We start from the raw sequence: 14,365 nt of genomic DNA, 5'->3' as shown, positions 1-14,365 counted from the left end.
ATGCAGTGAAAATCTGTTTTGCATGGCATCATAGCATCCATGCAGAAGACAAGTACACTGTCAGCATTCATTTCAAGGACTAGAATATAAAAGCAAAGATGTAATGCTGAGGCTTTATAAGGCACTGGTCAGATCACATCTGGAGTATTGTGAGCAGCTTTGGGCTCTTTAAGAAAAAAATTGCTGGCATTGGAGAGAAGGCTCATGAGAATGATCCTGGGAATTAATGGGTTAACAGATGAGGACCGTTTGGCTATAGGCCTGTACTCACTGGAGGTTAGAAGACTGAAACCTACCAAATATTAAAAGGCCTAAATAGAGTGGATGTGGAGAGGATGTTTCTAATAGTGGGAGAATCTTGGACCAGAGGGCATAGCCTCAAAAATAGAAGAACACCTCTTTAGAACACAGGTGTGGAGGGATTTCTTTAGCCAGAGGTGGTGAATCTGTGGAATTCATTGCCGCAGGTGGCCGTGAGGGTCAAGTCACTGGGTATATTTAAAGTGGCGGTTGATTTGCAATGGCACCAAAAATTACAGGAGACGGCAGGAGAATGGGGTTGAGGGGGATGATAAATCAGCCATGATAGAATGGCGGAGCAGACTTGATGGGCTGAATGGCCTAATTCTGCTCCTACGTCTTATGGTCATTCTAAAAAGGGGAAAGCAATAGCAAAATGCAGAATATAGTGGTATATTTTCAGAGGAAGTGCAGTGCACGTAGGCAATCAGGTGCAAGGGCCAGGACCAGGTAGATTGAGAGATCGAGAGTTCACCTTTACCATACAATATCTCTGCTCAAGAGTCTTATGCGGTGGGATAAAAGCTGTCAATGAGCTAGGGTGTGTGCTTTCATGGTCTTGCAGCCAATGTAATACTGTTTGAAGTGCTTACTGATGATCTGTAGGAAGCAGAGTTGTCAGTGTGCAAACATCAGAATAGCAATATGGTAATAGCCAGGTAATCCTAGTTTGTGTGGTAGAAGAACTCCTTTGTTCTTTGACTGCATTTGTAATACCTACCTGAAGAGAGCATGTCTAACATACCACAGCTCTCTCTGGGTGTAGAGTTGCAGTGTCAGCCTGTCCCATTCTCTGGGGCAGTGTCTGAAATCAGTCCTTTTCAATGCAGAGAGAAGAGTGGTAATGAAGGCTTATGGCATGCTTATGAGTCAAGCTGAGTAGTGGGATGGAGATGCTTCTCTACTAAAGGATGTGTAAGGCACAACTTCCCTCCACTAACCTGCAGGTCACCGTTGGACAAGGTGTAGCACCTGCTTGGCTCCTCGATCAAGGTCACATAAAGCCATGGGAGCAGGTGGTGGATGGTCGTCTGAGCATTGGTTCATGTCACAAGTAATGATTATGCCTCCACTGACGCCAGGCCAACAATTTCTGAAGAGTATTGATAATGGCTGAAATCACCCATCTCGTAAAGACGCAGCCCAGAAGAAGGCAATGGCAAATTACTTCGGGGGAAAAAGTTGCCAAGAGCAACCATGGTCATGAAAGGACCATGATGGCCCACGTCACATGACACAGCACATATCGACAACAATGATTAGTCAAAGCACCGAGTTCAAGACTCTGGAAGTTATGTTGCAGCTTTTCAATAGTCTCGTTTGGTCGCATCTAGATAATTGCATACATTTATAGTTGCTTCATTATAAGAAGGATGTGGAGGCTTTGGAGGTCTTGCAGAATAAGTTTACCAGGATGCTGCCAGGGTTAGATGGATGTGAAGGATTAGACAAACTTGGGTTATTTTATCTGGAGCAGCGGAGGCTGACTTGAGACCTGGTGTATATTTATAAGATTATAAAGGGTACGGAGTACACAATCAGTATCTTTTTTTCCCCCCAATGTCAAAATGTCTGATACTAGAGGGCACATATTTAACGTGAGGGAGGCCAAATTCAAAGGAGATTTGGGGGACAAGTTTTTCCACATAGAGTAGTAGGTGCATGGAATGCGTTGTCAGGGGTAGCAGTGGAGACAAACGCAATAGAGGCATTTAAGACGTTCGTAGATAGCACATGAACTTGCAGAGAATGCAGGTGACTAGGTCCTGCGTAGGCAGAAGGGATTAGTTTAGCTAGGCATTTAATTACTAGTTTAATTAGTTTGGTGTGACATCATCGGTCAAAGGGCCTGTTGTATGTTTAGTTAAACCGTGGCTGATATATTTTTTCCACACTATGCATTACTAACATCTGAAACACAAACAGTTGGCAAACCAGTTTGCCATTACAGCAACCAGATCCATGTGAGCCCATTCCCAGTGCTTGAATAAGGGCCAGGAACTAAACTAGGCTCTGCCCTGTCTTTCACTCGAAGGGTGTTTCACTCTATCTCGCTCCAGCTCCAGGTCACCTGCTCTCCCATGACTGCAAGCCTGAAAATTATGAACCCACATCCTTAAGTTGTGGTACCAGAATAACTAAATCATTCTTTTATTGCAAAGATTGGCACATGGTGTTCCTGGGACAAGGTGCACTCAGTGCCCACTTTATTAGGTACCTCCTGTCAGCTTGAACCAGTCTGGCCATTCTCTTCTGATCTCTCTTGTTAACAAGCAGTTTTCACCCACAGACCTGCCACTATCTGTAAACTCTAGAGACTGCTGTGTGTGAAAATCTCAGGAGCTCAGCTGTTTCTGAGATACTCAAACCTCCCCATCTGGCACCAACTATCTTTCCACAATCAAAGTCACTTAAATCACATTTGCTCCCCATTCAGACATTTGGTCTGAACAGCAACTGAACCTCTTGACCCTATCTGCATTCTTTAATGCATTGAGTTGCTGCCATGTGATTGATTGATTAGATATTTGTACTACAAGCGGGTGTACAGGTGAACCTTTATTAGGGAGTGGCTAATAAAGTGGCCACTGGTGTATCTCTCAGTCAACTCATGGTGCAGCAAGATAGTGATTAAGTTACTGGATTCACTGTGAAAGGCGGAGAAGTTCATTCCAAGTAATTGTTTAAGTCTGAAATAAAGAATAGTTTGTTGCAGTTATAGAACGTAGATTTCAGCACATTGCCACAATGTTGTACCGACCATGTAACCTACTCTAAAAACTGCCTAGAATTTCCCTAGCACATAGCCCTCTATTTTTCTAGGTAGTAACCATGAAGCCCCTGGAGGTCATGAAAATATAAACTAATTCACCAATGCATTCTAGGAAAAGAAACCTACCTTCCTTGCCCAGTCAGGCCGAGACATAACAGTAATAATGTTAACTCTTAACTACCCTCTGAAATGGTCATGACAGCCACTCATTTCAAGGAAAATGCGATTAATATTGCGCTTTCAGTAACATCGATATCCGGTGCAGCAGTTGACAATATGTGGACCATTTTCAGAAGGCTCCAGTAACAAAATACATACATACATGCATCAATAAATACTGTATATAATCATATAACTCCCCAGCATTCCGTTTTCCACTGTAAGTCGTGTTAAGTGAATAATTCATATTAATTTCCACCTCAAATTTTGTGCTTGACTTGATTTGTTGTTAATAAGTACATAATTAGATTTTCCAGAATGTTCTCACATTCAGTAGAGACTTACAGGGCAAACTCACCCTGTGCAAATTTATTAATCATCCTGTATGAGGTTCTACTTAAAAGAGTTAAGATTTTCATTAAAGGAATCGTTTAATGAGTTCTATATGAGCACTTGAATTACTATTCATTAAGTATCACACAATGTAATTTCAATCCATCGGAAGGATTCCATATAAACAACAGCCGACAATTTCAGTTAATGTGTTTAACAAATATGCTATTTCTATGGGATGTAATGATGTAATACATGACAGAATGCTTGCAGTTATTAGTAAACTTGTTAAGAAATCTTGTCTTTCGACATCCCGTTGTCTGCAACAGGTCAAAGTGAAGAATAACCACTAGAGTTTCCGCAGATGCCGCAAGTCCAGAGTAACACACACAAAATGTTGGAGGAACTCAGCAGGTCAGGAGCATCTTTGCAGGGGAGGCGCCTCAGCCTGAAACATTGACAAATCCAGATGAAGGGCCTCTGTCTGAAATGTCGACTGTTCATTGCTCTCCACAAGAGATTCTGCAGATGCTGAAAACCCAGAGCAAAACACACAAAATACCGGAGGAACTGGACGGAGATAGCATCTATGGAGGGGAATAAGCAGTCAACGTTTCAGCCCAAGACCATTCATCGCGACTGGAAAGGAGGGTGCAAGATGGAGGGGTTGGTGATGGTGGAAAGAGGACATGCTAGAAATTGATAGGTGAAGCCAAGTGAGTGAAGGAGAAGGGACGAAGTAAGAAGCTGGGAGGTGATAGGTGGAAAAGCTAAAGGGCTGGAGAAGAGGGAATCTAGTAGGAGATGAGCATGGACCATGGGAGAAAGCGAAGTTGGAAGGGAGAGGGTGATACCAGACATCCCACCCTGCAAAAATTTATTTCAGGGAGGTAGCACCATCAATTTGCGGGAGACTCCCGAAACTTCCGGGAGAGGTGGGATGTCTGCAATAGAGTAGCTCCTTAGCAGCTAGCCAGCTAGTTTAAATAACGTTAGCTATGCTAATGAACAAATGACATCTGTCAAACTCACCTCAACATGTCTTTTACAGTCTTAACCCACCATGGGCAATAGAAAAGTCACTGTTGCAAACAGTGCAGCGAGCAACACTGTCATTATTTTTGATCCCTGTTAGGTAGGGGTATACTTTAGGGTAGTCTGGGGTGACGTACGTTTTATGTTTTCTTTTTTTGGAACACTCTCCCATGGCACACTCATCCTCTCACTCTCGCACTCTCTCTCGTGGTCTCTCTCGCTCTCGCTCTCTCTCACGCTCTCTTTCTCTCTTGCTTTCTCTCTCTCGCTCGCTCGCTCTCAAAAAAAATTGATTTCCGGGATATTGTATATAATTTGCGGCATCAAGGAGCCGCTATCAATATGCGGGAGACTCCCGGAACTTCCGGGAGAGGTGGGATGTCTGGTGATAGGCAAGTGAGGTAAGGAGGTAAGAGAGGAGCCAGAGTGGGGAATGAAGAAGGGGAGGGGGAAAAATATTACCAGAAGTTGTAGAAATAGATGCTCACTCCATCAGGTTGGAGGCTACCGAGACAGAATATGAGGTGTTTCTCCACCAACCTGAGAGTGGCCTGGTTGTGGCAGAAAAGGAGGCCTTGGACTGACATGCCGGATTGGAATTGAGAATGGGGATTGGAATTGAAATGGTTGGTCACCAGGAATTCCTGCTTTTGCAGATGGATCAAAGATGTTCGAAAAAGTAGTTAATCTCCCAGTCTACGATGGGTCTCCGCAATGTAGAGGAGGCCACTTCGGAAGGTCAGAGTACAGTAGATGACCGTAATAGATTCACAGCTGAAGTGCTATCTCACCTGGAAGACCCGTTTGGGGTCCCGAGTGAAGGTGAATGGGCAGGTGTAGCAATTCTGCTGCTTGCAGGGATAAGTGTCAGTAAGAAGATTAGTGGGGAGGACGAATGAAGAAGGGAATCATGGAGGAAGCGATCCCTAAGGAGAGTTGGGGGAGGGAGGGGGGAGAAGGTAAAGATATGTTTGGTTGCAACCAAGCACCACCCTCCTCCTTCTATGGTCCACTCTCCTCTCCTATCAGATTCCTTCATCTTCAGCCCTTTACCTTCTCCACCTATCACCTCCCAGATTCTTACTTCATTCCCACCCCTCCCCACCCACATGGCTTCACCTATCACATTCTAGCTTGTACTCCCTGCCTGTCACCTCACCTTCTTATTCTGGCTCCTTCCCCCTTCCTTTCCAGTCCTGATGAAGGATCTCGGCCCAAAACGTTGACTGTTTATTCATTTTTATGGATGCTGCCTGACCTACTGAGTTCCCCCAGCGTTTCAAAGTGAAGAATGTTATTGATGGAAAGTGAATAGTCATCTCATCCTCCAGGGACTGCTGATGAACTTTGTAAGCTTTGGTTGAATAAAATAAACAAGGTTCAACATTTATGAGGGCCCAAAGTCAACCCCATCTGCCTTGCATAGTTTTAATCTGTCCTTTCTCTCTCTCTGTAGGGGTGCAACATCCGTCGTGTACAGATGCCAAGAAAAGCAAACCCAAAAACAATATGCAGCAAAGGTCCTGCAGAAAACTGTAAGTGAAAGCTATTCTAACTTTTTGAGTTTATTAAATCTGACGCTGTGATGGCTTTGCTATACCTTCAGAGAGCGTGCAAGGAAGATATTTTAGAGTTGTTCATAGAAGAGTTTGCGTTAGTGTTGGCTGCATTCATGACTCATGTACTCGCTAGAGTTTAGAATGCTCAGTTTGAGACCGATGAAATATTGAAAGGCCTAGATAGAGTGAACATGGAGAATATGTCTGCAACAGTAAGAGAATCTAGGACCAAAAGGGCACAGCCTCAGAATAGAAGGACATCCCGTTACAGCAGAGATGAGGAAGAATTTCTTCAGACAGAGGGTGGTGAATCTGGAGTATGCTTCTCCACAAGTGGCCGTGGAGGCCAGGTGATTGGGTGTATTGAAAGTGGAGGTTGATAAATTCTTGATTAGTAAGGGCATCAATGGCTATGGGGAGAAGGCAGGAGAATGGGATTGAGAAGGATCATAAATGAGCAATGATTGAATGGCACAGCAGACTTGATCGGCCAAATGGTACAGTGTTTGGTACAAGAAAGTATCAGAGTCAAACCATGTGTGCACTCAGTTTTTGAAGGTCCTTTTGCACTTGCACAAACGACACTTATAAGCAAAGGTGGGAGAAGCTGGGATTGTTTGGGAGTAGGGAAGATTGAGCAGACTTTTATTCTCTCACAGTGTATACCATAGAGGAAGAAACCATTCGTCCTATCAAGTCCATGCTAGTCAACAAAGAGCCACCACCTTTCCAATCTTCCAATGTAGGTCCGTGGAACTCATGGGATAGAACTTTTAAGACAATGAGGGGTCTAGACAGGGTTGATAGAATGAAATAGTTCCAAATGGTGCAAGGGAGTAACAGTTTAAGGTTTTTAAAAATCAGAACCAACATGAAGGAAACCTGTTTCATGCAGCAGCTGAATAGTATCTGGAGTTCATGACCTGAGAGAGCGGTCGAAATAAACACAGTCCAGGCTTTCAAAAGGCAATTGGATCAACACTGGAAAAGGAATCATTCCTGACCTACGGAAAAGGCTGGTGGGGCTAGGAGCAGAGGCACGTCTCCTGCAGAGTCGGCATGGACTAAAGGGCAAATAATCTCCTCTTCTATTACTGTTGATAGATTTTCTTATTTAAAGCTGTCCTGTCAACCTTTGCAGAATTATGTCTTTCACAAGTATTAATGACCCAGCCGTTTGACAGCCAAGATTTAATAATCAGCCAAAGAGGGAGAGACTGCCTACTGTGCCCTGCTAACATTGCTAAATTACTGTAGTTCACAAACCTTCTTGTAACACAAATGCAACCAGCATCAGAAAACAGCAACGTAGACTCCGGATACGTAAGACTAACCAGATCCAACCACAGATAATACAAAAGCCAGACGGATTTTGAGACACAATGCAGCAGAGTGGAACAAGGTGGCAGGGTGGAAGTGAAAATCTCAAAGTTTGGTGTCCCCCAACACAGTGTTAGGCAGATTAGTAAGGGCATGTGATGACTGATATTTGGCTGTGCATGTCTTTAGATTGATCCATTGTGTGTACTTAGTAAAACCGGTGAGTTTTCTTGGCTTATTCAGATAGGATACCCTGGTCTTGTTGTTTTCTTATCTTGTCTTCCTTCTTGTCTTCCTCTTTCGCTGCCTCCAATGGCGCCACTCAGAATAAGGTACACAATTCAATACATACTGTACAATATTTTCCCCTTGCTATGTTAAGATTCTCTTCCTTTATTAATAAGCGGAGTGTTAAGGAATTGCAAAATGGATGTTCTCTGCTTATTCAGAGTGTGTACAGCTATAATTTGGTGTGTACAATTAACACGTTGCTCGAGGATAAGAGCTACTGTGGAGTGGGTTGGAGGCCTGGCATAGGCCAGGGTAGATAGAGAGCAAGTGTTCATATCTCACTCAGTTATTTTCAGTTAAATTGACAACAAAGAGCTCTGATACGGGTACACACCCACAAGAGGAGGAGCCTGATGTAAATTTTAGGAAGTGATTAACTTCCCCTGCTGAATCTGCTTATTATAAATATATATTATCTAAATGTATTTACATTTTAATAAAGAAAAAATGAATATTTGTACAAATGTCTCAAGGTTCTTGAATACTATTGAAGTCTTGTCGATTAATGTCATCAAGGGTTCACAAATTGCAATGCGATCATCACTAAAATGTTAGTGATGTTGAGTGAGGAATAGATATTGGCCAGGATCTTTCGGGAAGTCTCTGCTTTTCTTTGACATGGTGCCAAGGGATGATTTTATGCCCATCTGGAAGACATAAAAGTACCTCATTTTATCCTCTCCCCTGTGGGACAGCACCTCCGAGGAGTAACACACTCTGCATTAGCATCAGTCTGGAGGCTACATAAGCATTATCTACTAAAGTGCTACAAATTCAGTCACAACTGACACGTTGACTCTCAAAGACCTGAATTTGTATCACCTATAATGATTAAAATAACTTGTATAGGGCACACATTTGCTTCCCATGGACTTTGTGTTGTCATGGTTTTAAGTAATAATGTTTTCTTTAGTATTTTACCTGTACAAATCTCATCAGCACATCCCAGTCGACCTTGTAATACCAGGCCCACAATGTAGCTGCAGCCTCTGGCCATCACATAGATACGTATTAGAGCAGGTTTCCAAAGTCTTTCTTCCCATAACAAAAATCCTTTCACCAGCTGACTATGGGCAAGGCTGCAGCAAATGGCATTCTTTTCATTGACCACCATTATATATATTTCCCCTGTTCTGTTGCAGCTTAATCAACTGAAGAGGTGTGATTTCCCCCACTAACCCTTTCAGAGGATCAACTGCAATTGCCACTTGTGACTATGACTATGACTATTCTTGCATCCGGTTCTTATGGAACTGGTCACAATAATGGCCTTTTACAAGGGCCCCAGAGGTTATGTTCCCAACCTTGCTCAAGTTTTTAACCATTCCAAGAGACTTTGAAGGGATGTGTGGGTCAGGGGATGCAGATTCCCCCAGCTGAAAGCTAGGAAAGACAAATCCATTGTTTCACCCCTGCAAATTTAGCAGCAAATCTGCCACCTACCAAACCATTAGCACAGTGTCATCTAATTGTCAAACAAACTCAATGTCCTTCACAATCCCAGGATAAACTTCTGATATAAGTTCTGCTTCCCACCCCAATTCAACCTATTTGGCATAAAAACCCTTCCACATCTAAACTCGGCTGATCCTGGGTTCTCCAGCCTTTTTCCTCCGCTCTCTGAGTAAGCTCTTTCAAATTCCCACTTCCTCACATTATGCTTCTTCTACCTCAGATATAACTACACAGGAGTTCGGGGGTGGGGGGGGACCTTTCCGAGGGAGCTGGACTATAGCAGGACTTGAGAAGATTCTTGAAACAGAGCAAAGAGAAGGGTTTAAATACACGGAAGGATTTAATGAGCAGTCAATTAGCAAGCACAGCATGAAGGGTAAAAGGGACTTGACAAGTGATAAGAGTAAATTATGTAAGAGGAAAGAATACTAGCTGCTTTGAGGTGCTTTTATTAGGTCTTTATGGTGTGAAGGAGTAAAATATGTCACTGACCTGATCAACAGTAATTAGCTTGCTGACCTAATATACTTTATATTATTAAGACTCATCCGACACGTGGTGCTTCTGGTAACAGCTACTTGAAATGAAGAGAAAATTTGGTAGACTTACTAAAGCTCTAGCCTTAACTTTGTAGTCTGTGCACTAACCTGAATCGCGATGGCATTAAACAAAGAATAATCATCAGTGTTTTGACCAGAGGTATCAGAGTTGCACAAGGCAGCTTACAAAGAAGCAATCTTGAAGTCTGTAGAGTATTTTCTTGGTATGATAAAGTATAGAACTGGAACCAATTTGTTACATTTGTACAGCCTACTTTAGCCAAGAGGGTGTTTTATTTCCTCTTAGAATGCTAGACATGTACTTTTGCAAGCCCATTTTGCTTTGAATATTTATTTATACAAAATAATAAATATCGATTTCATGTTAGACCCAATACTTCCTTGTGCTTTTTCAATACAGAACACAATACTGAATGAAATAGCACAGATTAACCCTTGTAGATACTGAAGGTCTTTTGTAGAGCTGCAAACAGCCAACATTTCTTTACTCAACAGAAGGAAGCCCTGAGCTGAATTAGAACACAATAAAGCAATAGACAATGTTGATATGATGAGTATTTCATTTGCATTAACATATAACCATGCAGGAATTGTGCCCTGTCAGGGGTGTTTGTCCTCATCAGATCAGAAGCTCCCTTGGTACTGTTTTATTCAGAACAGATCTTCCCAGTGTCCTGACCAATAATTATCCCTCTTCCAACATCCCCAAAAACAGATTTTCTGATTGTCATTAAGTTGCTGTGTCTGAGAACATGCTGTGCACAAACTGGCTGCTGTGTTTTGTCAATTACAACAAGGAACACTCAGAAATGTTTTATTAGTATTAAAGCACCTTAGACACCCTAAATAGGGCTTGAAAGACACTGTATAAATAGAATTCTTTCTTTTGAACATATTAGCTATTTGCATACATTAGATGCTGCGAAGAAGTCAGTGAGATTATTTGTACAGGTACTCTCTGTTTGGAATGAAATGTCTGCACACTGAAAGCCCTGCTCTTTGGATGGTGTCGGTGAGTCTCTAATAGAAAAAAAAGTAGAATTTCAATGGCACTCTACTCAACATCATGATATCCCAAAGTGCTTTAGAGCCAATGAAGTGCATTTAAAGCAGGGGTTCCCAACCTTTTTTTATGCCATAGACTCCTACCATAAATCGAGGGATCCGTGGACACCAGGTTAGGAACCCCTGATTTAAAGTGTTGTGACTTCTGAACCACTAAAATATGCAGACAGACCATTGGTTAAAAGCTTAAGCAGACTACACTCAGCTGGGCAAGTGGCATCTATGTAGACAGAACCACAGCTAACATATCAGGCCAGTGACCTCTCATTACGTCAGCCTTCTCCCTTCACAAATGTTACTTAGCCCGTCGAATGACTCTGGATTTTCCTAATTTTAAATCAGATTTCAGCTTTTTCAACATCTTAATCTTTTAATGTTGCTTGCAAAGACTTCAGCTTTGGGATTTGGGCCCTTGTCTGACCTCTGACAGTACACGCTAACCATATTAATCAGGATTATGACCCAAAATCCTGGAGGGGGCCTTGCACTCACAAAAAGAAGTTAAAATAATCAGCGGTGACTGTGAAGAGTCCAAGATTGTTTCCTATGAGATGTAACCCGGTGTCTGGATTGTGCTCCAGATTGTCACTGGATTCTACTGATACAATTCCCATCCGCTGGAGTCACAGTGGTGAACGTGTCTGGGTCCTGACAGCAGAAGCAGCCACTAGAGATTTCAATAGTTTGTGTGTGTGTTTTTATACAGTTCTACACTCATGAATGTTAAAAATAAGTCATGCCCAGGACATGGCAACCTGAAAAACTAGGTCAAAGATATTCTTTAATTATTCCTCTGCTGATACCAATGTCCTATTTATTGATGAGTTTGCCCACATAACATATGCAGGTGGAAATTAGTACTGACAGATATAATTTGAAATGGAGTCCTTTCCAAATTTAGATGTACTTAGAAAACTAAACAGTTTGAAAGTAGGTTATCAGCAAATGCAAACCATGTGATCCAGTACTTGCAGCTACTATCCTTCCACAGAGTTTTTCAGTGCAGTCTTTCATTTGCAACGTATTCCCTGATCCAATAGTAATGATATAATTCTGAGTGCATAATTTATGAAGAGTAAAATTAATTAAAATTTACTTGCATGGATAGTGTTTGTTTTTACCACTGACAAGGAAAAATGTACAAACATTTTTCAAATCGGCAGAGCATGTTGGCCACCCCTCGAGATTAAAATGACCGGGTTCAGCTCTGAGCAACATAAAAGGTGCTGGAGGAATTCAGCAGGTCAGGCAGTATCTATGGAGAAAAATGGACAGTCACCACGTCAGGTCGAGACCTTTCACCTGGATCAGGTGCAGGTAGTTCACAGACGCTGCCTGACCCACCGATTTCCACCAGTGTCTCATACATTGCTCCAGATTCTAATAACAGCAGGATCTTTTGCCTCCAACTAACCTCTGAGAAATTCTGTTTTTCAAACAGTTTAGCGTGAACTTTGACAGTCCTGTCTACCTCAGAATCAGAATCAGGTTTAATATCACCGGCATATGTTGTGAAATTTGTTGGCTTTGCAGCAGCAATACATAATAATAGAAAAAAACATGAATTTCAGTAAGCATATAGATATTTAAATAGTTAATTTAAACAAGTAGTGCAAAACCTTTTAAAAAGTAGTGAGGTAGCATTCATGGGTTCAATGTCCATTCAGAAATTGGATGGCAGAGGGGAAGAAGCTGTTTCTGAATCTTTGAGTGTGTGCCTTCAGGCTCCTGTACCTCCTTGCTGATGGTAGCAATGAGAACATCACATGTCCTGGGTGATGGGGATCATTAATGATGGATACCACCTTCATAAAGTAATTCCTAAATTTCCTCTTTCCCCTATGTACAGAGTGGCAGATGTGGAGGGTGGGGTGGAAGTTGGCTCTTTCATTTGTCCTCAAAGATTTTCACTGGCCTGTATTGTTAGTGAATCATAATTTGCATAATAATGGTCTACATAGCAAATCAGTGTGCATTTCATAAATTTAAAGTTGTGAGGATTTGTTAAAAACCCATGTAAAAAGTTAAATGAAGATTTACATATAAAGATTCGTGTTCATATTCTTTTCTTCCTCTTCCCCTCTTCTGCAGATGCTGGTTTTTTGTTGAGGTTGGTTCTATTGGAAGGAGGCACTTCTAGCTTCTCATGGATATCCAAGTTACACCCCCTTTTATTTTAACTCTGAGATAGGAGTAATTCATTCTGCCTCAGTACTACATTTTCAGTACTACGCAGGAATTGAACTACACTTCTGCACCCTTTAATTTTGGCTCATATAAATAAATAAAATCATTGATCCAGCATGTGCGATTTTAATGAGATTGTCTTTTTATGAATCAGCACCTGTAGCATTTTTCAATTATAATCCAGAATTCTTTTAACGTTTTCAGATCGATAAGAAGATTGCAAGAACTGAAATTGGTGTTTTGCTACGGCTGTCTCATCCGAATATTGTAAGTGAATCATTGGGTTTGATGAAACAGCAGCCTTCTGTGTTGATGGTGGCTTAGTTTGCACCATTCTTGCTTCTTTTTTTAATACTTTATTTTCAAAATTTTCAAAAAACAATGAAATCATCAAGAACATATCAGCTCAGACATGTGTAAAAATAAAATAAGAAATAAAAGGGACATAACATTAGAGGCGCAAACAACAGGAATTCTGCAGATGCTGGAAATTCAAGCAACACACATCAAAATTGCTGGTAAACGCAGCGGGCCAGGCAGCATCTCTAGGAGGAGGTACAGTCGACGTTTCAGGCCGAGACCCTTCGTCAGGACGGAGGGTCTCAGCCTGAAACGTCAACTGTACCTCCTCCTAGAGATGCTGCCTGGCCCGCTGCGTTTACCAGCAATTTTGATGTGTGTTGATAACATTAGAGGGATGCCTATTGTACAAAGTGCTCAAAAGTGCTAAACATTAAGTCTCAAATGAGGGCCATGAGAAAACAGCTGGGGGAAAATTATTCATCTGCCCCCGGCCTCGTCTAGGTAGGCATTCTTGCTTCAAAGTTAGGAACCTGTGAAGTCAAGTTCTGTTGAGTACAAAATACATCTAGCTCTGTGTTGGAGCACTTCAGAAAAACGATAAGGTGAAGCATGACTTCCCTGTTGCAACTTGGAGGAGCTCTGGTAGTGAGGAGCAGGGAAATTACCGATGTGGAAATTAGTGGTTATTTTGCGATCAACAGCACTAACGCAGATTCCAGTAAAATTCCAATAATCTACTATCCGGCTGACATGAAATCATAGCAGTTCAGTATCTGGTTTACCATTGATGCCTCTCGTGATCACCACATCATTCTGCAGCTCAGTGGGACCCTCTTTCTGCACTATGAACCAAAACAGTGTATAAATGCAGGACCAGTTGTACAAATGTCATAAAATTGTATGTTTTCTGCTTTTCTTACCAGTGAATAAAAAGAGCTACTCTGATGAAAAGACAGATTTATTCCAACTGCAATTTACCAGTTAGACCATTACATGATTTGGGACTGAAGTTCGCAGCACCTGTG

General features: G+C 41.9%; 1 protein-coding gene across 1 annotated transcript in view; it reads left to right on the top strand.

Moving 5' to 3' along the window:
* The window catches only part of LOC140187998 (calcium/calmodulin-dependent protein kinase type IV-like), a 148,884-nt gene that overhangs the window by 37,133 nt on the left and 97,386 nt on the right, over positions 1-14,365 (top strand). Inside the window, exons 2-3 of the mRNA XM_072243866.1 lie at positions 6,057-6,135; positions 13,242-13,304. Coding sequence (XP_072099967.1) covers positions 6,057-6,135; positions 13,242-13,304 — 142 coding nt within the window. The remainder of the gene's footprint in view (positions 1-6,056; positions 6,136-13,241; positions 13,305-14,365) is intronic.

This window comes from Mobula birostris, chromosome 26 (genome assembly GCF_030028105.1).
Source record: "Mobula birostris isolate sMobBir1 chromosome 26, sMobBir1.hap1, whole genome shotgun sequence".
Lineage (NCBI taxonomy): Eukaryota > Metazoa > Chordata > Chondrichthyes > Myliobatiformes > Myliobatidae > Mobula > Mobula birostris.
Note: the sequence above shows the minus strand (reverse complement) of the source record. Positions and strands in the feature narration are given on the sequence as shown.